The sequence below is a fragment of the Aspergillus sydowii genome (assembly GCF_001890705.1).
Source record: "Aspergillus sydowii CBS 593.65 unplaced genomic scaffold ASPSYscaffold_2, whole genome shotgun sequence".
NCBI lineage: Eukaryota > Fungi > Ascomycota > Eurotiomycetes > Eurotiales > Aspergillaceae > Aspergillus > Aspergillus sydowii.
This window is the reverse complement of record NW_024467860.1, coordinates 1,866,451-1,892,348: the sequence shown is the minus strand read 5'-3', so window position 1 is coordinate 1,892,348 and position 25,898 is coordinate 1,866,451. Positions and strand designations below refer to the sequence as shown.

Sequence of the window (25,898 nt, the reverse complement as noted above, 5' to 3'; positions counted from 1 at the left end):
AGAGTGTCGGAGCCGGCCGTGACAAGCGGGGAGAGAGGGGCCATTGAATTTTATATATTTATTGATCTTTTCCCTCATTGTCAGAATTTTGAAAAGGCTAGTCCCAGATACAAAATGGCATCAAATAACATAAAACAGGCTCAGGCTGTGACTGTCAGTTTACAAGAGTTGATCGACGGTCAGTCAATACCCAAATTTTCTTTTTTTTACCACCACTACTACTACTGCGAGTAGAACAAGAGTATTAATTATAAAACCTCGCAGGCACCGTCTCCTTTGACACACTCACCGAAGCTTTCGGTCCTTCCTCGCTTGGGATCATCGTCGTCAAAGACCTCGCTCCCAAATTTCAACACCTCCGCGCACAAGTCCTCTCCAATGCCTCTTATCTCGCTGCGCTTTCAAACGATGAACTCGGTAAATGCACACCAACCCCGCACGCAAACTTCAACCGTCCAACTGACTTTTCAACCTCCCCCTTGATCCAGAATCCCTCACATCCGCTGAAGCAAAGTACCTAGTCGGCTGGTCCTGTGGCAAAGAGACCTTGCGCTCAGGCCACTTCGACACCCTCAAGGGCTCCTACTACGTCAACTGCGCCTTTTACCAAGACCCCTCTCTCCAGAACGCGCCAGCGGCCGGATACCCCGATTTCTCTGAATATACGGCGCCAAACGTCTGGCCGGATGCTGGGAAGCTGCCGACGTTCCGCAGCGGATTAGAGGAGCTGTGCACGCTTATTATTGATACCGCGGTGCTTGTTGCTAGGGCTTGCGATCGCTATGCCGAGGCGAATATTGAAGGCTACACCGGTGGGTATTTGGAGAAGGTTGTTAGGGGGAGTTTGACGACAAAGGCGAGGCTATTGCATTATTTTCCTGCGCCTGATACGGAGGGCGCCGACGCTGGCGCCAATGAGGAAGATGGCGATGATGACTGGTGCGCGACACACCTCGACCACGGGTGTTTGACGGGTCTTACGTCTGCGATGTTCATTGATGAAGATGCGCACTCACCTACGTCCTCGTCGCCGTCCGAGAACCTACCTGAACTTTCTGCGTCGCCGGACCCGAAAGCCGGGTTGTATATCCAGTCGCGGACGGGGGAGGTTGTCAAGGTGAATATCCCTAAGGACTGCCTGGCGTTCCAAACGGGGGAGGCGCTCCAACTCATTACGAAGGGCAATTTCCGAGCCGTGCCACACTTTGTGAAGGGAGCGAAAGTTCCGAAGGGGAAAGGGAAGATTGCGAGGAATACTCTGGCTGTATTCACACAGCCGAATCTGGGGGAGGAAGTTGAGGCCGGTAAGACATTTGCTGATTTTGCGAAGGAGGTGGTTGAGAGGACGTATTAGTCTTCTAGGCTATGGTTCTGGAGGTTTTGCCCTCTTCGGCCTTGGTCGATGTTGGGATTTATTGGGATGTATACAGGTTCATCGGCATTAGGAGTGCCGAGATTTGTGTATGCGTGTGGCATATAATGTCAAAAGTTCGAAACGAATGAGCCTACGGCCCAACTGCCTGCCTCGATTGGATAAATCTAATAATACATTCGCGCTCGCTCAAATCCGGTATATGTCGAGTTATATCAGCGTTCATGGTCGTCAGCAATGATGGAACAAGTTATTGGCTTCAAAGTCAACTCTGGGGGCCATGCCTGGGCCGTTTAAAGCTCGGCGTAGTTTCCGGGACATAGTCGCCGCCTTCTGATTCCTCGGTACCACCGCGGAGTTCTTCCATACGTGTTGTGAAATCCTCTTCAGACTCACTATCTTCGCTCTCATTCCCGTTCCCGTTCCCGTTCACTGCTTTGCTCCGCTCTACTTCTCCCGTGGTATCCTCGTCCGTAGAACTAACCGGGTTGCTGGTGTCCACAGCCCCAAGCCCAACACTAACGAGCTTACTTGTCTTGCCCACCTCCGCAAGACTTGAGATACGTGGTTGTGTAGACGGCCGTCCGAGTTCGCCTGGTTGTTTCGCGGCCCGCAGATCGGCTTGTGTCGCAGTGCCATCAACGATCTTGAGGTTCGCCCTCCACATCTTCACGTCGCGTGTTTCGCTATAATGACCAACGTCTTCGCCGTTTAGGGAGTCAATGGCAAGTGTTTGCGTCCTGAAGTCGCCCCAAAACCACTTCTTTCCTTCTGGAATACGTTGATCCACTTGCCGTGAATATTCTCTTGCACGCATGACTCCTTGCAAATCATAACTTAGCGAAAGAGAGCTGAACAATAACCTCATGGCATCTGGTTCGTAGCAGCGGCCAAGGACCATGTCCTGAGAGATGTCCACAAGTGACCCGGAATGAAGCTCATACCACTTGCCATACCCGCCCATTCCAGCGCTATTAAATACGTCCATTACCTCGTGCGATGCGAGGGCTCGTGCCGGTGGTCCGCTGTTCAATGTTTGTGCTCGTTCAATTTCGGGTGTGTATAGTTTTCCTGATATGCGGACCTGATACTTCTCTGCGAGTTGTTTAGACCTGGGATCTTCATCGCACTGAATGAGCTCAAGGCGGATTTCTTTGACCACCATAACATCTACCACATGTGATTGCTGAATGCTTTCTTTCGCCCTGCACCCCTTTGGCTTTAGACGAACCGCATCTCCAAGAACAATAAATTCGGCTCCGAGAAAGATGCCCCGGGCATATATCGATGCATTTGGCCATTCACCCCGGAAGCGATACTTATCAACAAGGCTGAATGATGACATGACAGTCATGGCATTTTCAATAGAAGGGTGAAGCTTCTCGCGAGGTGTGCCCTGCAGGAAGAGCTCGAAGGCGTTGAAAGGCTTAATACATTTCAGGGGAACGTAGCTATAATGTAGTGAGTAGCTCTTGTCGGAGCCGTTGGTGTCCGGAAGTGTTTCAACGCGAAATCCGGAGTAGTTCAATCCCCATTTCTTCCGAGTCTTTTCTACAATATCGTTGAGAACCGTTTCTTCTGTCGGTATCTGGCCAACAACTCCGGCACGCCATTGCGGTTTCTCACCCCATTGGCCGTCCGTTGGGGAATAAGTCTGTATGGTTCGCGTCTTTTCGTTCCAGACAAGTTCTCCCTGGAAGTCAGGAGTCCAGATGACGATTTCCCCAAGGCGAGGAAGATATGAAGGGCGTACGTCCAGAGTTTCCAAATACTCCTCAAGCACGGGTCTCTCAGCTCTCCAATCCATACTCCCTGGCTCTGAGATATCTTTATCCACACTTCCGGCGAGTTTCAAACGTACGACGGCAGATTTAAAAGCATCCGGAGTGCCCTCGCTGTCAACTATTGTAGTCGCCGGCCTTCCTGGAGGTCTTCCGGGTCTCGCTAGTCTTCCTAGAGGCCGTTCTAGCCCTCTGAGAGATGGCCTACCACGAGGTCTGCCGGGTGGTCTTCCTAGTGGTTTTCCAGATGGCGTTTGGCTTGGAGTAAACGATGTTCCTGGTGGCCTCCCTGGTGACCTCCCAGTCCCAGGGGGCCTACCACGTCGAACCCCCATGACAGTGCCTAGACAATACTTTCAGTAAAAGTCAAACAAGACTCATTTGCTTTTGCATCCAAACCTTTTTGCCGTTTCTCTAATTTGGCGCAAAGCTCACAGGGGCACTTTGTTGTGCCTCCTGTCATTAAATAGTAGAAATGGGGAAAGAAAGTTATCGTAGAAGAGAAGTATTGGCCAACCGGATGTCCCCAAAGGAACCTATCGCGCTGGAGTTCGAATATAACAGGTTAACTAATTAGCTGATTACAGAGCCTCATATGACTTACGATGCTAGGATTCGTCCCCCGCGGCCTATCGAAAATCACATAGCCATCTGGTAACTCATCGATGATGTATGTTACGCCTGGGACGAATTGCTGTCAGTGTCTCCAAGAAACACATAAGGCAAGATTTGGGAGAAAACCAGACTGTAAAACAGGGAATATTGCAGCAACTGTTTGCTTTACTTGTAGAATATCGGAAAACCGGCAACAGACAGATAATCTCAGAAAGACAAAGAGGATCCACCATAACAGCATGGTAAATAACGAGGGGAACAAAATGTATGATAAAAATTCAAAAACTCAGCAAAATATCACAAAACCGGCTCACCTGCTTCATGGGCACCAATCTTCTTTAACCACAAATCCGCCAGCTTCTGCCGATATGAAGTATCGTCAGGTCTCCCAAATCTCTCTTCGGTGGGCCATTGCGCTGGATCGCCATCACTAAATGATCGATCAATTGGAATAACTACAAGATTCGAGTCCTCGTCTTCTGATTCTTGCTTGGCTGAATCCAGTTTTGGAGGCTGTGGGACATTAAATTCAGGTTCAAAAGGGCCGTGTGTTGGGTGATCTAAAGGTTGGGAATACATAATTTCCCTATTCTTGGAACCCTTTTGTCATCCTTAGAGCGAAGAATAAAATAAAAGAAATATTAAAATAAAATAAAACGTGGCGTATTTCTTAGGTCCTGTTGTAGGAATATTTAAACAAGAAGTGAAGCTTGTTGTCAGGCAAAGATCCACGGCACGTGATCTCATCAGCGTCTGGGAGTATANATGATCAAGTGTAGAATAAAAATAGATGTGAATAGGTCAAGATAAATGGAGACATGTTATTAATATTCTAGAGCGCTAGACAGTACAAGGGACAAATACAACCACATGTTCTAGTTGCCGGCTACTCCGACCTCACTTTCCGTTGTCGTGGGATTCTCCTCATATGGAGGGGGCGCAAGCTCTCCATTATCAACCCAGACCTTTTGAAGCTCGTCGTTGATTTCTTCCCGTCGTTTCTTCCATTCGTCCACCTTGTCGAGGCGTTTGCGAATTTCCTGGAGTTCCTTTTCGACGCCCAGCTTCTCCTTGGCGGTTCCGATCCTTTCAAACTCCCATTGCTCGCCGTCCGAACCAACGCCGATGGTAAGATTGTAAGTATGATACTTCTTGAGTGAGGCTCGTGTCGAAATAGTGATAACAGTGATTCCGCGCTCCTTAGCTTGTTCGTACAGCAATCCTTCGACATCGGAGGAAACAGCGGAAGTTCCTTCGTCGAGGAACGCGTAACGAGGCTCGTGGTAGAATAAGCGTGCCATCGCCATTCTTTGTTTCTCGCCTCCGCTCAAGACATCCTTCCACTCTTTGCGAGAGTCCCATCCGCCTTCACGGGAAGGAAGGTAGCCAAGGTGGGCATCTTCCAGGATTTTCTGGAGGGCGGAGTCCGATACGCCTGCATCTCGCATGTCAATCTCCGTGTGAGGATATATTACCTGGTCTCGCAGAGTCCCGACGCTCAGATACGGCCTTTGAGGGAGAAACATGATTCCGTCTAGCCCGAACCCACGCGGACGGCTAACAAGACCACGGTAAACAGGCCATAGTCCAGCAACAATACGAGCAATCGCAGATTTACCCACCCCGTTAGGGCCGGAGATGAGGAGATGATCTCCAGAATGCACAACAAATGACAGCGATTCTACAAGCTCATCTCCACCTCGGGGATAAAGAGATGGCGCAACAATAGGGACTTGCTCAAGGCGTACACCATCAAACCCATTGTGGATTGTTCCTTGGACATCTTCAAGCGAGAATAGCTCTGGATGAGCACCAGGCGGCGGATAATAAGCATTCGCATGCACCCTATGTAGGGTGGAAATAAGGCTATACACTCGTGAGGTGTAGCCAGCCAGTTCGGAGATATCTTTGATGCTGTACATCATTCGACCACCAGCATCAGCCAAGGATAGCATCAGTCGTTTATTTGTAATGAATTCCTTCATGCGACCTCGTTCTCGGCCAGATGCCTCCGGTGAGTCTGCCAGTTCCATTGCGCCGCCTAAACCACCCCATGCAGGAAGGAAAACGGGTAGGGATGTGACCAAGTATCCAAATGCGGACCAGGAATATTTCAGAATCACGTCCTCAAGCATATTGTAGCGGATCTTTAGGCTGTATATTCCCTCCATCCATCGTTGGAGTTCCTTAAAACTTCTGGCGAGGAACACACGTTCAGTATCAGCTCCGCCGTAGAAAGAGATTTCCTCGGCGTTAGCGAGTAACCTGGAATGTAAGCTCCTGAAATCGCCTTCCTTTTTACCCTCCACAGCTTTCAGCTTTCCGAATGGTGGGGAGAGTTTTCGAAGAACGACGGCTGTGCTAAAGTATCCCGTGAGGATCCCACTAAGAGCTAACGGGCCCAGGGAGCGGTATAGTTGGTAGTTAAAGACAAAGAGGTCCACCATAGGTTTTCCCATGGACGAGTAGAGTGCGGCAGCAGCCGAACAAAACTGAGTAAGATCTTGAGTAATGAATTGATCAGGGTCTTGACCGATACTACCGTCAAGATTCATCACCTTATAGTAGTTGTTATCGGCCGTTAGGTATAGGTCGTGAATGTATCTCGTGAGTCGAGTCCGGAATGCGATGGACACCTTTGACTGAAGAAACTTGATCATAGCGTTGGTGTATGATGCGAGGGTGCCGATGCCGCACCATTTGAGGATACCCCAAGTGAATGCCCTTCCTTTCCCAGCGACGAGGTCCCTGACAATCTCACCATCAAGCCGTGCGATCAATAATGACAAGTACGTGCGTAGTAACAAAAAGACTCCGTGGCTCATGAGAAGTCCGGTTTCTTTGCTACCCCATCGCGGCACCATGATACTCCCGAGGCTCAAGAACTGGTGAAGGAATGCGAGATTCAATCCGGGCTTGGTTGTCGGCGGTGGTATTCGACCGAGCGGATCTTCATCATCCATGCGAGCAGAAGCCGGCGGGTTCAAGAAGAGTCTTCGATGTGCGTCGAAAGTCGTGGGTTTTGTCGGGTAGATTTTGACCTTGGAGGTCATGGAGTCCTTGTAAGGCACGTATATGGTGCGAGATCCATCCTTCCCCCTGATCCCAGAGTTCCGGCGTAGTAATCGTTTGCCACGAGCACGTTCCTTCGCTCTCTCTCGGAACAAGTTGTAACCCCCATATCCACTCCCGATAATCGAAAGAAGAAGCACAATCGTCGCGACAATCCTAGTGGTCTTCGAGGAACGCTTAAACTTGTCCCGGAACAGATTGGCGTAGTAGCTGTATAGCGTCACAAGAGGATCCTGGCTTTGCCGAAGCGTTGACTGGGCGGCCATTGTGTCCTCCCTCGGGCATAGAAGCCCTTCTTATTTCCTGCCCCTTGAGCCGACAATTCTAAGGCAAGCCGTTGATGGCCATGGAGGCGTGGGCATCTGTAAGGACGCTATCAAGCGATGGAAAGTCCGTGTTCTGCGCGCTCGAAATCAACGAAGTAATTCAGAGCTGAGGTGGTGATTAAGAAGTTGGCAGACGTCAAGTCAGCAGATCACATCACTGAAGATGACGAGCGTCATGGAGTGTGAGTTCCTTGCATGTGAACGACCTCGGGCCCGAATGTGGAGAGTGGCGAGGCGCCCACCTCTCACGTGTTGGTTCCCCAGATTGAAGAGCTGCTTGGGCCTTGAGGCCTTGAAGTTGAACAATATTTAAGTGAATACGAGTGTTTTATTTAACAGAGATTTTTCTTCTTTTGGATTAACAATTAGTAGTGAGCCAAAAATGTCAGTTTATCCCAGCGTCAACTTTGGCGGAGAAAAGGACTTCCCATCAATTGGGCTGCACAGCTACGCATCGGATGTGCGCTGTAGTCTTTTCTGCGAGAGTTTGGTGCTGGGCACCAGCCAGGGTCAACTTTGAAGAACCAACTGCACATGCAGGATGGCTTCATAGGTGCAACTCAGGGAAGGAAAAGAAAGCAATCCATACTATCTTGTCTAGCATCCAATGAGAAACTCGAAATCAGAACTCTTTCCTCAGAAATGGATCGACTTTGGGGAATCACACCTCCCTGTTCGCCGGCGGCTATTTCGACGATGTGATTTGGCCGACCCCAGCTTTCCCCCCAGCCACGACACGACAGTGCGACACATTTTGCGTTTCTATTGCTCAGCCCTGCATTGTTGGTCCAGACCGGAGCTTCCAAGTTCAGGATGGTGGTGATTATTTCCCTTTTCCCGCTGGTGAAGCCCGCCTCGTCCGTCGTTTACCCCTTTCCCATCCGCCCGCGAGCTGTCAGCCTCTTCCAAACTCCCACCACTCCCGTCCCCTCATCCTCGACTCATGCAGTAAAGTATGGTGCCGATCGACCTGGAACCCGGCCCTCCTGTGCCGGTCATTCTCGGCCTTGCTTGCCTCCCCTGTTGTAACTTGTAACTTGTAAGCCTGCAATCGGCACGAATAATAATGTCGCTTGGCCGGGGCCTGTTAATGCGATTACCCTTCTTCAGCTAAGTGGATGACCCTAGCGTACGACACCACTCCATCCATCACATTATTGCTATTATTATTATATTATTACTTGGTGGTATTGTAATAATTCTCCAACCATATTTCAGAGCGTATTTGTTCCTCCACAAATGCACCACTCATATTGCGCGGTCGAAGAGGTACACCTGGGGAGCGCCACGTGACAAATTCGCAGATCTCCAATCCATCTGGACTTGACCCTTGGACATCCTGCGAGTATCCTTTCGAAGCAAACCTGTCTGGCCGTATAACTGCTCTGCCGTCGCTTGCCGTGCAACAACGAGGAACTTGGAGGGTGCTTTGCGGCAACTCGACCAGTTCTACTCCGGGTAGTGCTGCGCATTATTAAAGGCGGTGGTGGTCCGGGCCAAGAAGCTGCTGCTAGCCTGCCAGCCTTAGGTAACCCAACTCACCCACGGTCTGCTTGCCTCCTCCCATTCATCCTCCCCATCATTCAGGACCGCTGAATCCAGGAGGCGTCCCTTTCCGCACCTTCTGAGCCGCCATTCTCTCAGCGGAACCCTGGTGGTCATCCTGTGTGTGCTTTCCGGCGTCTTGCTTCCGCGCCCAAGTCCTCGTTTCCTCCCGATCCTATCCTCTCCTCGTCGGTATCTTTCCCCCCGTTGCCCCCAATGTTCGGCGGAAGCCCAGAACGAAGTCCGCCCCCGTCGACTTCAAAGAGCGCAGAGGCACCAATGCCTATCGCGACGGGCTCCCTCGCGTCAGGTACGTTTGTTATATCTCGGTTTCTAGCCTAACCATTGATTACCGTCTGTCGCGTCGATTCTAACATCTTGTTTTCCCCGTTTAGGTAAGGAATCGCCGCCAGAAGGCCGATCTGCGACTACAGACAACTTGGCTCCCTCGACTCAACCCAACATTTCTGAACAAACTCAATCGCCATCCGCCGCCCCTCAACCTTCTGAAGTGGCGCCATCCGCCGCTCCTGCCGATGCTCCGAAGAAACATAGACTCCTGGCCCTACCATCGCGGACGTCTTTAAAAGCAGACAGGCCATCGACTTCAGATAAAACCCAAGATGGACCGCATGACGGGTCCGAGAACACACTTCGTGGTTCGCGGAGAAGTCTTTTAAGGGGTCGAAGAGATAGAAGTAGGGGGAGCAGCATGAGGTCCCGGGAACAGAACCCTGAGGAACCCAGCTTGGAGGAGAATAACAAGACCGTCAGCCCCGATGTGCACGATCCAGCAAAATCAGAGAAACCGCCCAAATCTTCACGCAAACTTTTTGCGTTCCTGAGCTGCTGCTCGTCTTCCGATGTCGACCCCGAGGACGGATCTATCCCCCCGAAGAAGACTACCAGGCGACCATCAGTTCCGCAGACCCAGCCAACGCCAGAGAAGGCAGATGTCAATGCGGCCGATTCAAGTACAGCCGAGTCAAAGGCGCCGAGTTTTTTCAAAGATGAGAAACCCAATACGGGTGTGGCCTCTGACAAGCCAAACCCACAGTTGGATGAAGAGCGGATAGTGAGTGTTGGGGAGCAAAGTTCACAGTTTGACGGAACAAAAACAGCGACGACTATACCCGAATCTACTCAAGATACATCTCCATCGAAAGTGTATAGTGGAACTTCAACTTCGGACGCACAGCCATCTGTTCCAACCGATGCCGTCCAGACAGAGCCCACAGTGTCCGAAAAATCTGGTGATAACACCAAGGCGGAGGATAATGCGGCAGAAGGCCAGGGGACAGAGGAATCTACAATATCTGCTCCAGTCACGACCAATGAGGAAGACACAAAGCAAATTCCACGCGACGAGGAGGCAGTGAGCTTACCCCCTCCTCCACCGCTCGGAAAGCAACCGGAAGTATCCGCGCAAGAGAAAGCCCAGCAGTGGCTATTACCTCCAGTTTTACCCCATCTACAGGGTCGAAAATGCCTAGTTTTAGATCTTGATGAGACATTAGTGCACAGTAGCTTCAAGGTCACACTACCCGCCACGCTGTCCTTTAAAGGGCCCTAAGCTGACAATATAACTCGCAGGTCCTTGAACGCGCCGACTTCACCATACCCGTGGAGATCGAAGGCCAGTACCATAACATTTACGTGATCAAACGGCCTGGCGTTGACCAATTCATGAAGCGAATCGGAGAGCTGTATGAAGTGGTGGTATTTACCGCCTCAGTCTCAAAGGTAAGTTATCGCCGCCGTACTCGGCTGTATAGTTGCTAAGTTCACTCAGTATGGCGACCCTCTATTGGACCAACTGGACATTCATGGTGTCGTACACCACAGACTTTTCCGTGACAGCTGTTACAACCACCAGGGCAATTACGTCAAGGTAAGCGCACACGGTTCACTTATTCCATATTCGTGAGATCAAATTTTTGATTTTGTATTATAGGACCTCTCCCAAGTTGGCCGTGACCTCCAAGAGACAATCATCATCGATAACTCTCCGACATCCTATATATTCCACCCTCAACATGCGATACCCATCAGTAGCTGGTTCTCTGACGCCCACGATAACGAGCTCCTCGATCTTATCCCCGTCCTCGAAGACCTCGCCGGTTCGCAGGTGAGAGACGTTAGTCTGGTTCTCGACATTACGCTATGACATCTGTAAAATTACTGCGCGTACGGACAACCCCACCCAAAAAAAAGCAGCTGGACTTTCCATTGTTTGATTTCATGCCACCGCTCTACCCTGACAAACCGCACGGAGCCGATAACCTCTTTCTACCATTTCACCCTGCCTTCACGCATTGGAGCTTCAGCGAAACCACTTTCAAAACTATCAAGGCGGCTAGAAGAGTCGCCTGGCTATATATGATGGCGTACATTTTCTATCTCTTTTCTTAACAGCCCAGTTCATGTACACACTCCTAGCGAACCGATACCTTTCCTCATTTCTGTTTTATTTTATCGATCCCCAAAGAAGTTTACCCCTTTTGCGTTGCATTTTCGCAGGCGTCCGTCTTGGCTATCAGCTAAATTTTCTTTTTGCTGATCTCATGTATACGCTGTTCGATTTACATTCCCTTATGCTTGGCTTCTTTCTCCTTATAACAGTCTTTTACCCTTTTTGTTTAACCAATGCCCCGAGAGGGCTCGACTTGACACCTCACCAAGTTCCTTTACTAGCCTTTGAATCTTTGATCTCTCCACCCCCGCAACAGACCGTATGTCATCTTGTTGGCCATGATTTTCATTTCTCCTTGGTCTTGATTTTGGAGGCTTCACGAGCGAGTAGCATCTGCATCCATGTCTCCATACCCATGTCACAGTTTCTGGTCCCTTTATAGCCTCATCAACCCAAACTTCCCGATTATTGGTGGCTTGCAATGTATATGTACCATGGTGGCGCGCTGTACATAAAAAGCGTTCATCATTTACAATACAGCTTTAAGTGTCTCGCTAAGGCAACAAAAAAGTAAAAAGTAGATGATGCAGCTTGCAGTTTATTTCATATTTTTTGCAAAAGTAGTGAGCAGCTGTAGTCTCAGTGAATACAAGCTGCACTCTTAAAGTCGAAAGCCAAGCATGACGCCGATGGTTCCACGCGCCTGGTCTTTCCGCCTTTCGAGGACTTTCCCTTCCCCATCGCCTCCGCGTTACTTTAAAGCTTGTTTAAACACAAAGGGTGGCCTCATTCTTCCTTCCAGTGCATATTTGTCTTACCTTGAAATCTTGCCGATCGGCCCGCCATACACCTCCAAGTTTCGCTACCTCGCATCGCATTCCCTCGCACCACCTCACCGACCCCTCATCCGCGGAACCACACGACCATGAAAGACAGCAAAGGCTGGGATGGGAAGCTACGCGTTGAGCCCAAAGCAACAATAACGAATCCCGAGGCCTTAGAGGACGCAGATTACTCGGACGAGGACGCGCCGCCCGTGGAGGAAATCAATGCCGACGAGGGTGAGTTCACAACCACGGCACGTCGCTTTCCATGACGAATAATTAGTTGCAAGAAAATCTCTGTATTGACTGGTGTTTCTCACCCCAGACTTATTAGAAGATGAGGATAAAGATGTCGAGGTATACATTCATTATGATTAGGGAGCCGGAATCTGGAATTCTTGGAATGCTCACAAGGCGCCCACCAGGATATCGATCTCGTACATTGTCGAATAAGCTCAGTTCCGGCTTTGCGGTTGGAGCGGTTTTCGAAACTCCAGGTGAGATTACAGCTTATACAGTATACCTCGCTTTATGGGGTCGCCATATGCTAATTAATCGTGTTGGAATAGCGATTATGTTTGCGCCAGAACCAAATATCACGGATCGAACTACCCTCGAGTCTCGGCGACACGCTAGGCGAATTGGATCTTTATGACAATCTTATATCGCACCTGAGGGGGCTCGATGACTTTAAGAACCTGATGAGCTTGGATCTGAGCTTTAATAAGCTGAAGCATATCAAAAACATCTCGCATCTGGTTAAGCTGAAGGAACTTTTTTTCGTGCAGAATAGGATCTCGAAGATTGAAGGCCTTGAGGGCTTAACGGAAATAAAGAACTTAGAATTGGGAGCTAATAGGATTCGGGTGAGTTACTTCGTGGGAGTTTATGAGGACCAGTAAAAATGATCTAACATCATCCCAAGGAAATTGAGAATCTCGAAACCCTAAGTGCCCTAGAGGAGCTATGGCTTGGAAAGAATAAGATTACAGAAATGAAGAATCTTGATGCGCTCTCGAACCTTCGCATCCTCTCCATTCAGTCAAATAGACTCACCACCCTCAATGGTCTATCGTCTCTCAAGAACCTCGAAGAACTATACGTGTCGCATAACGCCATTACAGACCTCGCTGGGCTAGAATCAAATACCAAGCTTAGTGTTCTAGACTTCTCAAATAATCAGGTTTCGAAGCTTGAGCATCTATCCCACCTGAAGGACCTGGAGGAGCTATGGGCATCTAACAACCAACTCTCCAACTTCAACGAGGTAGAACGGGAACTGAGAGATAAAGAGAACCTGAAGACAGTATACTTTGAAGGGAATCCCCTACAAACCAACGGGCCGGTTGTATACCGGAATAAGGTGCGGTTAGCCATACCGCAGATCATGCAAATTGACGCCAGTGAGTTTTGTCATACCGTGGGGACTGGACGATTCACTAACAGTAATACAGCGTTTGTACGAATTGCTTGATGATTGCTGTCAAGAATACTGTCTGATTATGCCTCGAATATGATGGGTGTCACCTCGAAGGCGAACACTTTTAACATTGTGGTGGATAATAATACCAATATGTTTTGCCTGGACTGAGACGACAGCCACGATTCCTAACTAGGGCATCTAACCCCAGACTAGGTTGCTCCGGTGGATGATGAGTCTCATTCCTGGAGCGAGGGGTGTCTCTCGGCCCAGCAGGTAGCGAAATGGCGTAGGTATCTGAGTAGTAGGGTTGCACGTCTGGTGCGAAGCGTTCCTTTACTTCGGTTCTTGGATCGGCAATTGGCCCAGAACGCAACATTAGGATTTTCATGGTTCTCGAGAATCGTATAGCACATACCGTTCCGGCCATTTCACCCGGTCGTCTGTCCCATTCTCTCCTCCTTCGCCTTCTTTTTCTCCGTCTTCCTAACCGTTCTGAGTCTCCTCTCGATTGATGCTTGTCGGGTCTCAGCCTGTTTTTGTTTCTTATCCCATTTCTCCATCTGCTCAATCTGCGTCTCCAATTCCGCTATCTCCTTGGTTTTGTTCTCTTGCGGCCCCTGAACCTCAATGTCCATCTGTAACTCCTCTATCTTCTTAACCAACTTCGGTATTGTCACCTCCGCCTCCCCTTTTCTCTGCCAAATGTCTCTCTGTTCCCATAACCCAAACAACGACCCGCCTCCCATCGCACTCGCTGAATCATACGAAGCCTTTGATAAGTTCGGAGGCTGACTTGTCTTTCTCGCTGCTGAACAATCCGCAAGCCCCTTCAAATTTTTATCTAGAATGTCCACAAGACCTTTATAAACAGGACTCCGCACATACGGGTTAAAAGTCCCAAAGAACGGGTTCCGCTTCGCCGCTGACACGTGGTCCACTTTGGATTCTGTGATGGAGCACCGTATCATTGTTCGCGGGTGCCGAGTCGAGGTTCCCGGTCGAGGCTTAAGATCCTGCAGGGGTGTCGCGTCGGCGTCGATCTCGGTGGCGGCGTTGACACTGCCACCAGTATTCGCGTGGTTGGGAGGGTTCGATTTTTTGATACCACGGAGGTCAATGAGGAGAGGGGATGAGCTGATTGCAGCCTGCGCAGCTTGCGGAGAGTCAAAGGTTACGTTTATCGTGTTCACACTTGGAGCGCCTGATGTGCCGAAATCGCCTTCTCGTGATGGGTTCAGCTAAACATTCACCAGTCAGATACAAAACTTATTTATCAATAATAGCATGTCCGGGGGCGGGGGCTGCGGAGTGAACATACTCTGTTGTTGCGAAAGCTAACGACTTCGCCGAATTTCTGGAGCGCGGCGAGGATGAGTTTCGATTCTTCCAGATTGCGGGGACATGGCTGGGATTTTATGTATATTGAGCGAGCTTGTATTTGTGCAAGGTTTGAGAAGAACGACATCCTCGCTTTTCTTCTTTCTGTTGCAGCGACGTGGATTGATGGGGAGAGAAGAAATACAGAGAGATGATGTTGATCGCGGAAGTTTTGCGGAGTTGAATGGATCGCGGAACTTGGGGTCTTGGCATGGCAGGGTTCCGTAACTAAGCTCTAGGGCTAAGGTTCGTTGTATGGACTTGATTTTGATTTACGCCTTGGTACATCGGATCTTGAAAGATTCGGCTTGGGTTTATCTACGCTCTGTAGTCACTAGGATTGCTTCGTAGACTATGATTGACATTGTTCTAAACTAGCATTAAGTATGAGCAATATCCGATTAGAAGATAGTAACGGGCAAATCGTACTATATGAGTCCTTGTTAGCATAGATCCACCAATTGGAGGGATCCATATCGAGTACTCACGCTATGAGGATCGTTGAAGCGCAAACCCTTATCCAAAGAGCTAATAGCCTCTAGCTCCGCAGCCTCAAGGTCAAACCCAACAACATCAAGGTTCTGCGCCAGGCGAGTAGGGTTGTTGCTCTTCGGAATAACAGCAACACCACGCTGCGTCGACCAGCGCAGCAAAATCTGTGCCGGAGTCTTACTATACTTCTCCGCCAGGCCCTTGATAACGTCATGCTCAAACAGCGGGGGCGTCTTCTCTGCATGCTTAACCTCCAACTCCAGGAAACTCAACGGGCCGAAAGATGAGTACGCTGTGACCGCAATACCTTCTCTCTTCGCAAAGTCCACCAACCGCGTCTGAGTCAGGTATGGGTGGTGCTCAATCTGCAGCGTCGCAGGACGCACGCGCGCATAGCGCAGCAGGTCAAGGAGCAGCTGCGCACTGAAGTTGCTAATCCCGATACTACGGGCAAGCTTCTTATCGACGAGCGACTCCATCGCCGTCCAAGTTTCCTGGATAGTGGCGTTTCCGAGCTCGACCTTGCCGTTCTCGGACTCCCAGCCTGGAGGGTACCGGACTGAGGGGTCGACGTATTTCAGCGAGATGGGGAAGTGCACGATGTAAAGATCAAAGTAATCGACGCCCCAGTCAGTGAGCTGCTTGCGGCAGATGGGCTCGACGCGGTCACCGTCATGGAAGCTGTTCCAGAGCTTGGAGACAATGAAGAGCTCCTCGCGCTTTACGAGACCTTCTTTTATGGCGCGCGCAACACCCTGCCCGGCTTCGACTTCGTTGCCGTAGTCTGGTGAAGATAAGAGTTAGCGTTGTCATTTATTGTCTACTGTGCGATTCTTTCTTGCGTACCACAGGCACCGTCGAACAGACGGTATCCGGCTTTGATGGCCTCGTAGACCTGATCCGCGCAGGTGTCATTATTCACTTTCCAGAGGCCGAAGCCCACAATGGGCATATCGTATCCACTGTTAAGTTTAACTGCGGGAGCTGTCATTTTGAATGTTTTCGTATGTTGGTCTTGAAGAATGAAGAGCAAACAAGAGTGATACTCGAGAAGAGAGAGCAAGAAGAAGAAACAAAAAAGAAAAAGCTCAGAAGAAGAGAATGCGAACGACAAATTTGCCCCCCATGGACCCCTCCTCCGCACCGAAAGGATAAAATGCAAGCAGCGGCCAGGCCATCTGGACCATAAAATGCAAAGGAGGCTAAAGTGAACCGGCTGTAATGAAGTCTTGTGGGGATCGAAAACAGAGGAAGAATCGCGCCGGCTAAAATCGACGCCGGATAAATCAATATTTGGTTCACGGCCCAGAATCCCTACGGATTTCCCGCCTCTGAGGTTGGAGGAATTTTAGGAAAAGAGAAAAAAAAAAAAGAAGTCGGTTATTTCACTCCATTAGAACGAAGACGCGGCTATCTCAGACCAAAAAGAAAAGGTAAAGTATTGCAAAAAAACGCCCAAAGCATACATAATGTTTCACCATTAACTATAGTACAGGATAAATAGAAAGCGGGGCAGGGAATCATAGAAGCCGAAGAAAAAGCAGATGAAAAAAATCAGAAGAAGAATAAAAAGGGGGGAAGTAAGGAAAAGGAAAAAGACAAGATAAAAATAAAAATGATATAAAAAAATGTAAAAGAATTATACACTTTTTGTGCAGCCATGATTATCATTAATATTACGCAGGATCGCGGTCGCCGTAGATGCAGCCCTAAATCCTTCCGTCAGCCCTTACGCGGCCTCGACAGCAGTATGTTCAGTGTATGCTGAAGTGGTATGCTCAGGGCCAGCCCCATTCATACCAGGATCGCCAGGCATCCCTCCAACAATACCAACGAGATCATCCGGGGGTAATAACCCCTCGAAACTGTTGTGGTGTTGGTGCGGCTCCCGGGAAACAGCCACGGAATGGTCAGATGAAGAATACGGGAGATGGTGATAATTGCCGCCATTGGTATCCCCAGGAATAGTCGTACTAGGGTTTGACCATGGTGCATGGCTGTGACTAATGTCATCGAGTGACTGGCTGCTTGGTACGAAAAAACTGCTCAGTCCATTGCTGCTGTTATGGTCGTGCAAGCTTCCTCCATGGTGCTGCGACGACACATAATTGCTTTCGTAGCCAAGCCCATAGGTCCCAAGGTTAGGTGGGAGGGGCAGGTCAGGGACTTGTAGCATTACCGGACCGCCACTGGAACCGTTGACACCTGTGGGTTGACTGGTGGTTTGCTGCTGCTGTTGCAGATTGGGAAAAGGATCAAGCACTGAGGTAGACGCAGTCTTATCCGATAGTCCATCTTCAGCTTTTGTAGTACTGTTGAGGAAATCAAAGGCTCCAGAAGTGTTGTACAGGCCAGTAATGTGGTCGTGGGAGGGTTGGTACAACGGCCAGTGGTGGTGCGATGGACCGGTATGGTGCAGTAAATCGTGCGCTTGTGGTGCCTGGGGTGCCTGTGGTGCATGGTAAACACTTTGGGTGGGCCTAAGCAGAATTGAATCTAGGGATAGCGGAGGAAGATCGATAGCGGTCGTTGGTCTTGGGCTATTGGTCAGGGTACGGTCAGGAGCAGTGAGGAGCCTCCGCCATGTCGTAGTGCCGACTTCGTTTGGTCGTGTTTGGCGGAATTTCCAGAGAATGATAGCCATTCTCTTACTTTCTTCGCCAGTGGAGGTTTGATACGAGTTGTGCAGGCGTCGTAGGTGAGGAGGCACAGTAGCCCGAATCTCTTGGACTGCAGTCAGAGTATGGAAGTAGCGCCGGGTGCGCTCATCAGCAGTGCGGTGGTGTCCGGTATTCTCAACTTCACGCTTCTCTTGGGTCAACGAGGTGAAAGTTTTCGCCCACCAGGATGACTCAAAGGGTGGCTTGACTTTGGTGCCATGCGGTTTAGCGATATTATGGTATGCCTCCATTGTTCGCCTGCCGTCCTCGTATATATGAGTCTTACAAGTCCAGTTCTCCATCTGGTTCGTCATGGGCGCAGTCCCAGTTGTAGGGTTTGCGATGTCAAGTTCCAGTTGGATTCCTAATCTTGAGCCCATGGGAGGGAAGTCATCCATCAACTCAAGGTTGGTTTCAAGAAGAATGATTTCGCAGTTCAGTGGATCGTTCACGTCAGAAAATGATGTGTTCAAGAGAGGAAAGGACAATCGCCAGTTCTTCAACTCTTCCAAGGGCATGGGTGCTTGGCGTTGGTCGCCCTGGAGGCGGGTATAGATATGGAAGGCATCATCAATCCGATCAGGCTTGTTTGGAGCGCTGACCCACATGTCAAAGCTCAGGCCATGGAGTGCATTCGGGTTCGTATCTTGATGGTTTGATGTATGATACTGAGGTAGCTGCAAGTCTGCAGTGTATGGAGGCTGATATCTCATGGGCTCAGGGTAAGAGGAAGTTACGTGGTTGCCGTAGTGGCTGGAAGGTAGGCTGTCAATGGATGCCCTCCATCTCGGTCCAGCTGGTTGAGCCTGGGTGGCTGAGCGGTCTGCCTGTTGTTCCCGCACAAGTCTTTCCCCTGTGCAGCTTGTCAGACTATCAGTAGATCCAAGACCACATTTTGTATCTTACAGTCAGGGTCCCCCTTGAGGAATGAATCAAGAACCTGCAAGTGACTAGAGACTTGCTTCCTGGTCCTGCGCTTGCCTGTCAACTTGTAGATATATTCCGCGATCAGTTCGTTCCGGCCGTAGGACTTTCCACGTTCGGACCACTTGCGTCTACCCATAGGCGGGTTTGCCTCAAGTGCTACGGTTATAGTTAGCGTTTGGTGAAGCTAAATAACAAACAGTACTTGCTTACCTTGTTGGAAGGCGTCCTCCAGTTCGTCCGACCATACTGGCTCTCCATCCTTGCCAGTGTCTCGACGCGGACGAGCCCTATATTCCAGGTACTTCTGCGACTTCAGGTAGCTCCTAGCTCGGCGAGAACCGGCAAATGAAGACCCATTCGATTGAAGACGTCGTAGCTTCTTGGCCTGGTATCTCTGGCTCAAATACTGGGGATGATAAAGGCTCGTAGGAGCAGTCGGCAGTGGGTGACTTGGGACAGGAGGGTGAGGATACTTGAGGGTGAACTGCTGGAGGTGGTCATCACGTCCAGCAGGATCACTGGGAGCGAGGCTATCAGAGTAGGCCTGTACGTTCCCAGACGTATTCTGAAGAGCTCGGTCTGAATGGGCCCCTACGCTCTCCAGAGCTGCTTGGTTTTGGGATACCATGCACTCGGGTTGCCAGTCGGTAGCCATGGAGCAGACCCAAACGATTTGCTCTCAAGAATGAGAACAAATTCCAAAGACAAGATACTGAGAACTGCCCAAATGTTTACCGTCTGGCAAAGAACGCACAAAGCTGACAAAACAGCAATGAAGAACGTAGATGCTTGAGGAGAATGTCAGAGCCTGGGAAAGAGAATGTGGAAAGCGAGCAGCATGGTGTTTATACTAAAGCTCAGGAATCCCCTCGAGGGGGACGACGAATGTATCCCCAGTAATAGCATTGTTGGAACACGCTGCTTGTTTGGGGGTCCATACCCCCTCGAGGGCTACCTGGACTGTCCTCAAGGCGGGGAAACTCCTGCTGAGGTTCACGCGTTCGGCCAAGGTCACGAAGAAAGGCAGAGCGTGAGTAGTGTGATGCAGCAAATCAGACGCGGCGAAACTTGAGGGAAACTAATGCAAGGGGCATCCAGGGGAGAACCATCCAGTCAACGTCCGTTCGGAGATTTTACAATTCCGAAGATAGACGTCGATACCAACTGCAGAATCGGTGTAGATGAGCTGATGATAGAGGTATGAGTGGCAAAGACCGCTCCGCGGAATGCAGCAGATCAATCAACATGCGTGCATTGTCATGTATGAGGAATGTAGAGGGTATTACGAAAAGCAGGACGGGAATGTAAGAGCGCACAGCTCATAGCCCTAGGAGAATTTGGAATATCCAGGGTGCGAGCACCTAGTTGTAGAGGAGTTAAGGAGATATTGATATTGAAAGAGATCCCACGAAGATAGAAGTGGGATACAGGGTATCTGAGTTTCGGAAGCACGGAGTTGGCGGCACTTTGCAGGACGCGTATGTATGTAGGTACTTGACAGGAACGTGTCCGCTGCTTCTCTCCGGGATGCAAGGGATGATATCGCGCAGGTCAACCTGCTTTTGTACCTACCCACAGGGAGAAGGGACTTTAGCTTTCCTCGTCCTGGGCCCCTACAGTGAATTTCTTGCGCCCGGCTCCCGTGAGCTTTTGGAGCTTGACCCTGTCCAGCTGCTCCCCTACCTTCTTTTCGATCCTCTCGATCTCCTGCTCCGGATCGACGGCCTCCTCGTTCGCGAATTCCAATACTAATCTTCTGCCAAGAAGATGCGTGTTCTTCAGCGCGTCCATGGCATTTTCCGCTTCGCGAGCGCTTACGAAGTCAGCAAAACCGAAACCACGAGCAGACCGGTCGAACTTCTGCGGAACCCGCACAGAACGAAGCTGGCCATATGCGCCAAAAAGCGACCTGATGTCTTTTTTCGTGGCCTGGAATGGCAAGTTCTTGATGATGATCTTGGTTCGTCGTGCAGCAATTTTCTTTGCTGTGTCCTCCCGTCTTCTTTCCTCCGCTGCGTCCATACCTTTATGAGATGCTCTAACTACCAATGCGTGTCGGTCAAGGGTATAGCCATTCATCACAGCAAGAGCAGCCTGAGCCTGTGCGTTGGTCTTGAAATCAGCAAAGCCGAATCCCATGCTCAGTGTTTGGCCGGGGTTCTTAGGATCAGGTTTGAGCTTTATCCTAGCAGAAACGAAGCCATCCAGTGGCCGAAAAGCTTCTACTAAGGACTGATTAGTTGTAGAAAAGTTGAGGTTCTTGACAAATAGCGTCGAAGTGGCCAGGTTTTCTTCGTCACCTTCGTCTGCTGCAAAAGTATCCGCAGTTGAAAAGCCTTGAGCAACGGTTTTAGCTTCAGGCAACGGCGCTTGCGGTGAAACATTTGCATCAAAGAGATTCTTTGGTGCTTTTTCTAGGAAAATAATTGAGTCTCCAAGTTTGCGATATGCGAGACCTTTGAAAGCCTTCTGCGCTTCATCCGGTCGCGCAAATTCCACAACAGCTATAGTACCACTCGGGGGCATCAATAGTCTGGTGGGTTTCCCGAAGGGTTCAAACAACTTGCGCAAGTCTTCACTCGTTGTGCCATACGAAAAGTTCTTTACGAGAATTGCCGTGTTACCGCGCTCCCGCTCTTTGAAGGCATCCAAATTTACGCCATTTGCTTTGAAGTAAGCTTTCGTCTCCTGGATTACGTGAGTCTCAGCATGGGCCTGCTTGACCGCGGCGTCTGCCGAGGTCGGATCCAACAGGTCAGCCTTGGAAACACCAATCCGTTCCGCCACCGAAGACATGACAGCGTCCGCCTATATGGGTTAGCAAAAGTTCACCTGTTGCAAAACAAGGTTCCAATGCACTCTCACATTCATATACAGCGAATTCCAGCTAAATGTTGAAGAGGACGCATCCTGCTTCCGCTTAATCTGCTTCTGTTTCTTCAACGGCAGCTTGGAGAGCTCATGGTCGTCCAGCTTGTACGTCTTCTTTTGTGACGCCGGCAATATATGTAATAATCGACCTTGGAAGTGTTTTCCATCAAGATTTTTGTACGCTTCCACAGCTGAGTCAGGATCCGCATACTGGACATAGGCAAATCCCTTGCTGATGGTGGATCGAGTGTCGAAAGCGACATGAATCTGGAGAAGATGAAACATTAGCAACTGTTTCGACGAAGGCTAACAAATTATAACAGTTGAGGCTGCTTTATCAGATAGTGAGAGGCATCTACTAAAATTCTCTCTTCTGATTTCACATCACTTGCTTCTGCATCGGATGTCCCTATCAGGAGTATATCATCATTCAAGCAGGGGTTACACCATATGGTGTAATGGGGAAAAGTTGAAATAGCGAATAAAAAAAAAGAATAGAGTAATCTTACCTCTTCTATCTTGCCAAACGGCGAAAACAACGGCTCGAGATCAGACTCTCGCGTCTCATAGGAGAGGTTTCTGATGAAAAGTCGTGCTGAAATGCGGATGTTTTCGATATTTGTGTCGACTTCCGCAGCTGTAGGCGCTTTCTCAGAGTCATTAACGGCTGGCTTCTCGGGACTCGGGGCGTTGGGCATGCCAACATCCGAGTCAGCAACCGGCGTATCGTCCACGGGTGCAGCGGGCTGCTCAAAGGCCGCCTGCTCATCTTCGTCAAGGAGGCCCAGGAGACGACTTGTCTTCGACCGAAGCCAATCAGAGTCAGACACAGGCGCCTGCGGCTGGTCCTCTGGCTGGGCCTCTTGCTTCTCCTCATCCTTCTCCGGTACAGGCTGAGCATCCTCATCAGCTGCCTGTGAATGGCCAGCATTCTCTGAAGTATGTGAGCTCTCCCTCGGATCCTGACCCATTCTCGCCTTCTTCCTCTGGGCATAGGTCATTTCCTCCTGAGTGTCACCATCGACTTCGGCACGCTGCTCTTTTGAATGTGAGTCCGTTTCAAGCGGGGCAGGTATTTGATCATCATTCGCCCATGTTCTGGTCTTGGATGGCTGTTGTATCAGGGAGAGATACTCTTGCGTCTTGGGATCCTGAGGGACATTTTCCCCATCGCGTTTACGCTTGAGAGTACTTCCGGTGGCATCACTGGGCAGATCTGTTCTACTGTTCTTGCCGGCTTTGCTTGCACCATTGGTAGGCTCTGAATCAATCTAGAATTATCTTGGTCAGCTACAGACCACCTTCAACGGTCAGCGAGCTCGACGGGGAAAACACAAATGCAAAAAAGAAAAAACAAATAGACAGAAAGGGGAGACATACTGGCTTAGCAATATCTACTGAGATTTTAGACATCTTCATAAATGTCTTATTGAAATAGGACACAGCCTGTTGGGCCACCTCGGGGCTTTTGAAGCCCACGAAGCCAATCCTGCGTTTCGGCAGGACATGGGCATCCGTGACCTGAAAACGAGTTGCAAAATGTTTCTTGAGTTGGTCATTGGATAAAGTCGGCGGAAGGCCCGAGACAAACACTCTTGTGCTCTCCATGACTGAGTTTTGTGGTCTTTTCAATACCACTCAGTGGAACGAAAAAGTTGCAACCAGAAAACTTTTTGGCGGCCTTTTTTTTTCTGCTTTCATAGAACTGAAGGCGGTGAGAAAGGTGGGTGGTGGTCTGTGCACGGAGCACTCGCGCGGAGTTTCCAGTGCGCGCAGCCAAACAGACGACGACGACGACCCATCTAAACCACGTCCGCTTGGATTAAAGATCTGAATCATTGCAGACTTTAGCCATTACCATATTTTTCTTTGACTCTGATTGTATCGCCGATTGCGCTCGCTTCTCTCAAAATGGCCTCCGAAAAGAAGGACAAGCTCGAACGTAAGTGTCGGAATACCACACAAGCTTCCCCATAGGCTAACTAACATTGATGGCAGCTCAAATCAAATCCGTCGACATGGTAAGGCGCTTCCATGCCAGGTGAATAAATTGACGCTCACATTGTGGTAGTCGGAGGATATGCAGCAGGAGGCTGTCGAAGTTGGTATGGACTACTTGGTCGATCCAGGAGATTCAGGCTAATGGATTAGCTATCGAGGCTATGGAAAAGTACCACATTGAGAAGGTATGCCATATTTTTTAGCTGCGTAACCAATTCGATGCTAATGGTGGCTAGGATATTGCTCAATACATCAAAAGAGAAGTCCGCGATTCCCGATATCCCTACAATAACTAGCGAATCTTACAATGAAACAGTTTGACTCTCGCAAGGGCGCCACATGGCACTGTGTGGTCGGAAGGAACTTTGGCAGCTTTGTCACACACGGTAATTGTCACCGCACAAACGATAGCGGACATAAAGCATATGCTGATTCCTTCCAGAAACAAAGCATTTTATTTACTTCTATCTCGGTCACTGCGCCATCTTGCTCTTCAAGACACAATAAATTACAGTGGATATCAGACCCGTATACCACGGTTCGAACCGAAAATCGCCCGTCGGAGCTCACAGCATACCATGGCGTATGCTATTCCAATGCTTCCATACCACTTTGTCACGATTCCCCAACCGCGGCGAGAGGGTGTCTTGAACCCAGTTCACTTTATAGCCACCTCCGCGTGTTTTTTATGTTACTAAATTTACTGTTCGGTGTTATTATTGGCAAAATAAATCTGTCTGGAATCATACTCGAGGATACGCCAGGTCCATCCGTATGCCCGCCACGTAAACACACGCATAACCAATTCTTCACGTAGCCAATTATTCCAATAAACTATTAAGCTCCGCAAATGAGTAACCATGCCAAGTTTCATAAAAATGGCCCAAGAAAACGGGATGGCACGTGCTCGCGCAGTGCCATGCAGTCCTCATAATCAAACCCGCCAAGAGGTGCCTAAGCCACAGCGCCACACGTCAACACTTCCGGTAGCAGTTAAATAGGTGCTGCCTTCACCCTTCCATTCACCACACCTGTGACAAGCCAATCCTCCGCCTATTCCTGCACCGAAACTTTATAAACCAATATAAAGTACAGTCCCCAGAAATTACCTTTCCTGTCGTCCAACTATCCCAGTCAGAACTCAGATCCATCCAGCATGGCCATCTGTATCACCTTCGGAACACATGGTTCGTTCTACCTTACTACTCCTAGCTGGATCCTTCGTCATCGCCCTCCACCGGTTCCATACGAACATCGGGAGGCCCGATATCCACCACAACAGTTTAGCAACACATACTCACTAGTTCTTAGAGTTTACCTCCATGCTGGAGGGCTATGAAAATGTTAGAGCTTTTTGCTATAACTGTATGTCCTGAGTTATCCCTGTTTCGAGCTACGGCTGCCCTTTCGGCGAGCGCATTGGACCCCGGCCGCGGTTCCTGGATCCAGCCACGATGACTAATTACTCTATACAATGACAGGCCAACATTACAATGGACGGTGTATAACCCGATGGTTTGTCTCCTGCTCTAGGTTAAACGGCTTTGAAGCTAACATAGTGAACATAGGCCGTTCTTCACAGTGTGCTTTATTGTATGACAACCCGCCTCTGGATTATCATCCTCCTCCAATAGAACAAGGGGAAGATACTAACATGCCTTCACATCGCAGCCTCTAATCCCAATGGCAATCCACAAATACAAGGAAGTCACCTGCTACACGTGTCGATTCACCCAGGACTTACGGTAGGTCACCCTACAGCCGCTCATGGCCCAGTCCACTAACAAAGACGAAAAAAGTGACCGCCCCGATATAACCCCAGACACCAGGGCTCCGCCAAACGCAGGCTATGGGCCGCAACCGCCGCCAAATGCGTATTTCGCGGGGTATCAGCAACAGCAGCAACCGCCACCGCAAGGAGAGGGGGGACAGCAAATGCAAGGACCGCCTGTGGCGTCTGGAGCTACGTCGCCGCCTCCGCAGCAGTACGGGTATAAGTGATTGTAGTCGGCCTTCACGTTCTCGATCATTTTTAGTATAATTTTGTTTTGTTTGTTGCTTGATACTTCGGTTAAGGCATCGCTTGTTGGATCTTGGGGCTGGGAGTTTTCTTCTCTTTTCCTTTTAGTGTATTGTACCATTGACGATGGATCATTAATGACAACTACTGCCGAATTGCTCAATCATAATAATTAAAGA

General features: G+C 49.6%; 10 protein-coding genes across 10 annotated transcripts; 4 read left to right on the top strand and 6 right to left on the bottom strand.

Moving 5' to 3' along the window:
• Positions 1–114: 114 nt before the first annotated feature.
• On the top strand, positions 115–1,354 carry ASPSYDRAFT_145360 (uncharacterized protein; the record flags this gene model as incomplete). The annotated part of the gene is made up of 3 exons (XM_040841512.1): positions 115–178; positions 265–417; positions 489–1,354. 3 exons carry the CDS (start codon positions 115–117, stop codon positions 1,352–1,354), a joined length of 1,083 nt encoding a protein of 360 aa, XP_040706205.1.
• Positions 1,355–1,637: 283 nt separating this feature from the next.
• ASPSYDRAFT_144277 (uncharacterized protein) lies at positions 1,638–4,347 on the bottom strand (the record flags this gene model as incomplete). Its single annotated transcript, XM_040841415.1, has 4 exons — positions 1,638–3,496; positions 3,553–3,697; positions 3,758–3,834; positions 4,083–4,347. The coding sequence occupies 4 exons, from the start codon at positions 4,345–4,347 to the stop codon at positions 1,638–1,640; spliced, it is 2,346 nt and encodes a 781-aa protein (XP_040706204.1).
• Positions 4,348–4,592: 245 nt separating this feature from the next.
• pxa1 (putative peroxisomal ABC transporter (PXA1)) lies at positions 4,593–7,402 on the bottom strand. The gene has a single exon (XM_040846202.1). The coding sequence runs from the start codon at positions 7,104–7,106 to the stop codon at positions 4,644–4,646; it is 2,463 nt and encodes an 820-aa protein (XP_040706203.1). The 5' UTR covers positions 7,107–7,402; the 3' UTR covers positions 4,593–4,643.
• Positions 7,403–8,927: 1,525 nt separating this feature from the next.
• ASPSYDRAFT_145292 (uncharacterized protein) lies at positions 8,928–13,422 on the top strand (the record flags this gene model as incomplete). The annotated part of the gene is made up of 10 exons (XM_040841509.1): positions 8,928–9,021; positions 9,107–10,245; positions 10,305–10,454; positions 10,504–10,602; positions 10,666–10,852; positions 11,644–11,694; positions 11,982–12,185; positions 12,274–12,305; positions 12,518–12,814; positions 12,874–13,422. 10 exons carry the CDS (start codon positions 8,928–8,930, stop codon positions 13,420–13,422), a joined length of 2,802 nt encoding a protein of 933 aa, XP_040706202.1.
• A 141-nt stretch (positions 13,423–13,563) lies between these two features.
• ASPSYDRAFT_641478 (uncharacterized protein) lies at positions 13,564–14,986 on the bottom strand. The gene is made up of 4 exons (XM_040850269.1): positions 14,690–14,986; positions 13,964–14,609; positions 13,787–13,863; positions 13,564–13,707 (listed from the first exon to the last, which is right to left on the bottom strand). The coding sequence occupies exons 1-4, from the start codon at positions 14,834–14,836 to the stop codon at positions 13,705–13,707; spliced, it is 873 nt and encodes a 290-aa protein (XP_040706201.1). The 5' UTR covers positions 14,837–14,986; the 3' UTR covers positions 13,564–13,704.
• Positions 14,987–15,191: 205 nt separating this feature from the next.
• ASPSYDRAFT_144547 (aldo/keto reductase) lies at positions 15,192–16,231 on the bottom strand (the record flags this gene model as incomplete). The annotated part of the gene is made up of 2 exons (XM_040841441.1): positions 15,192–16,024; positions 16,087–16,231. 2 exons carry the CDS (start codon positions 16,229–16,231, stop codon positions 15,192–15,194), a joined length of 978 nt encoding a protein of 325 aa, XP_040706200.1.
• A 738-nt stretch (positions 16,232–16,969) lies between these two features.
• On the bottom strand, positions 16,970–19,482 carry abaA (transcription factor AbaA; the record flags this gene model as incomplete). Its single annotated transcript, XM_040844469.1, has 3 exons — positions 16,970–18,753; positions 18,807–18,983; positions 19,038–19,482. 3 exons carry the CDS (start codon positions 19,480–19,482, stop codon positions 16,970–16,972), a joined length of 2,406 nt encoding a protein of 801 aa, XP_040706199.1.
• A 935-nt stretch (positions 19,483–20,417) lies between these two features.
• On the bottom strand, positions 20,418–23,306 carry mrd1 (RNA-binding ribosome biosynthesis protein MRD1; the record flags this gene model as incomplete). The annotated part of the gene is made up of 4 exons (XM_040844468.1): positions 20,418–21,635; positions 21,693–22,004; positions 22,208–22,969; positions 23,079–23,306. The coding sequence occupies 4 exons, from the start codon at positions 23,304–23,306 to the stop codon at positions 20,418–20,420; spliced, it is 2,520 nt and encodes an 839-aa protein (XP_040706198.1).
• Positions 23,307–23,479: 173 nt separating this feature from the next.
• On the top strand, positions 23,480–24,481 carry ASPSYDRAFT_41055 (dynein light chain DYN2). Its single transcript, XM_040846201.1, has 7 exons — positions 23,480–23,640; positions 23,697–23,719; positions 23,770–23,803; positions 23,850–23,884; positions 23,936–23,962; positions 24,016–24,085; positions 24,142–24,481. The coding sequence occupies exons 1-7, from the start codon at positions 23,610–23,612 to the stop codon at positions 24,204–24,206; spliced, it is 285 nt and encodes a 94-aa protein (XP_040706197.1). The 5' UTR covers positions 23,480–23,609; the 3' UTR covers positions 24,207–24,481.
• A 374-nt stretch (positions 24,482–24,855) lies between these two features.
• On the top strand, positions 24,856–25,700 carry ASPSYDRAFT_55262 (rhodopsin family protein; the record flags this gene model as incomplete). The annotated part of the gene is made up of 6 exons (XM_040849010.1): positions 24,856–24,886; positions 25,011–25,064; positions 25,181–25,214; positions 25,268–25,292; positions 25,371–25,444; positions 25,499–25,700. The coding sequence occupies 6 exons, from the start codon at positions 24,856–24,858 to the stop codon at positions 25,698–25,700; spliced, it is 420 nt and encodes a 139-aa protein (XP_040706196.1).
• Positions 25,701–25,898: the final 198 nt, after the last annotated feature.

Bases quoted from the DNA above. Each gene is read 5' to 3' on its own strand.
- pxa1 (XM_040846202.1), bottom strand. From the start codon at position 7,106: ATGGCCGCCCAGTCAACGCTTCGGCAAAGCCAGGATCCTCTTGTGACG.
- ASPSYDRAFT_641478 (XM_040850269.1), bottom strand. From the start codon at position 14,836: ATGTCGTTCTTCTCAAACCTTGCACAAATACAAGCTCGCTCAATATAC. The intron at 14,610-14,689 runs GTATGTTCACTC...GTGAATGTTTAG, and splicing joins TTAGCTTTCGCAACAACAGA to CTGAACCCATCACGAGAAGG. The intron at 13,864-13,963 runs AGATAGCGGAAT...GAGGAGACTCAG, and splicing joins GCAAGAGAACAAAACCAAGG to AACGGTTAGGAAGACGGAGA.
- ASPSYDRAFT_41055 (XM_040846201.1), top strand. From the start codon at position 23,610: ATGGCCTCCGAAAAGAAGGACAAGCTCGAAC. The intron at 23,885-23,935 runs GTATGCCATATT...AATGGTGGCTAG, and splicing joins AAAAGTACCACATTGAGAAG to GATATTGCTCAATACATCAA. The intron at 23,963-24,015 runs GTCCGCGATTCC...ACAATGAAACAG, and splicing joins CTCAATACATCAAAAGAGAA to TTTGACTCTCGCAAGGGCGC.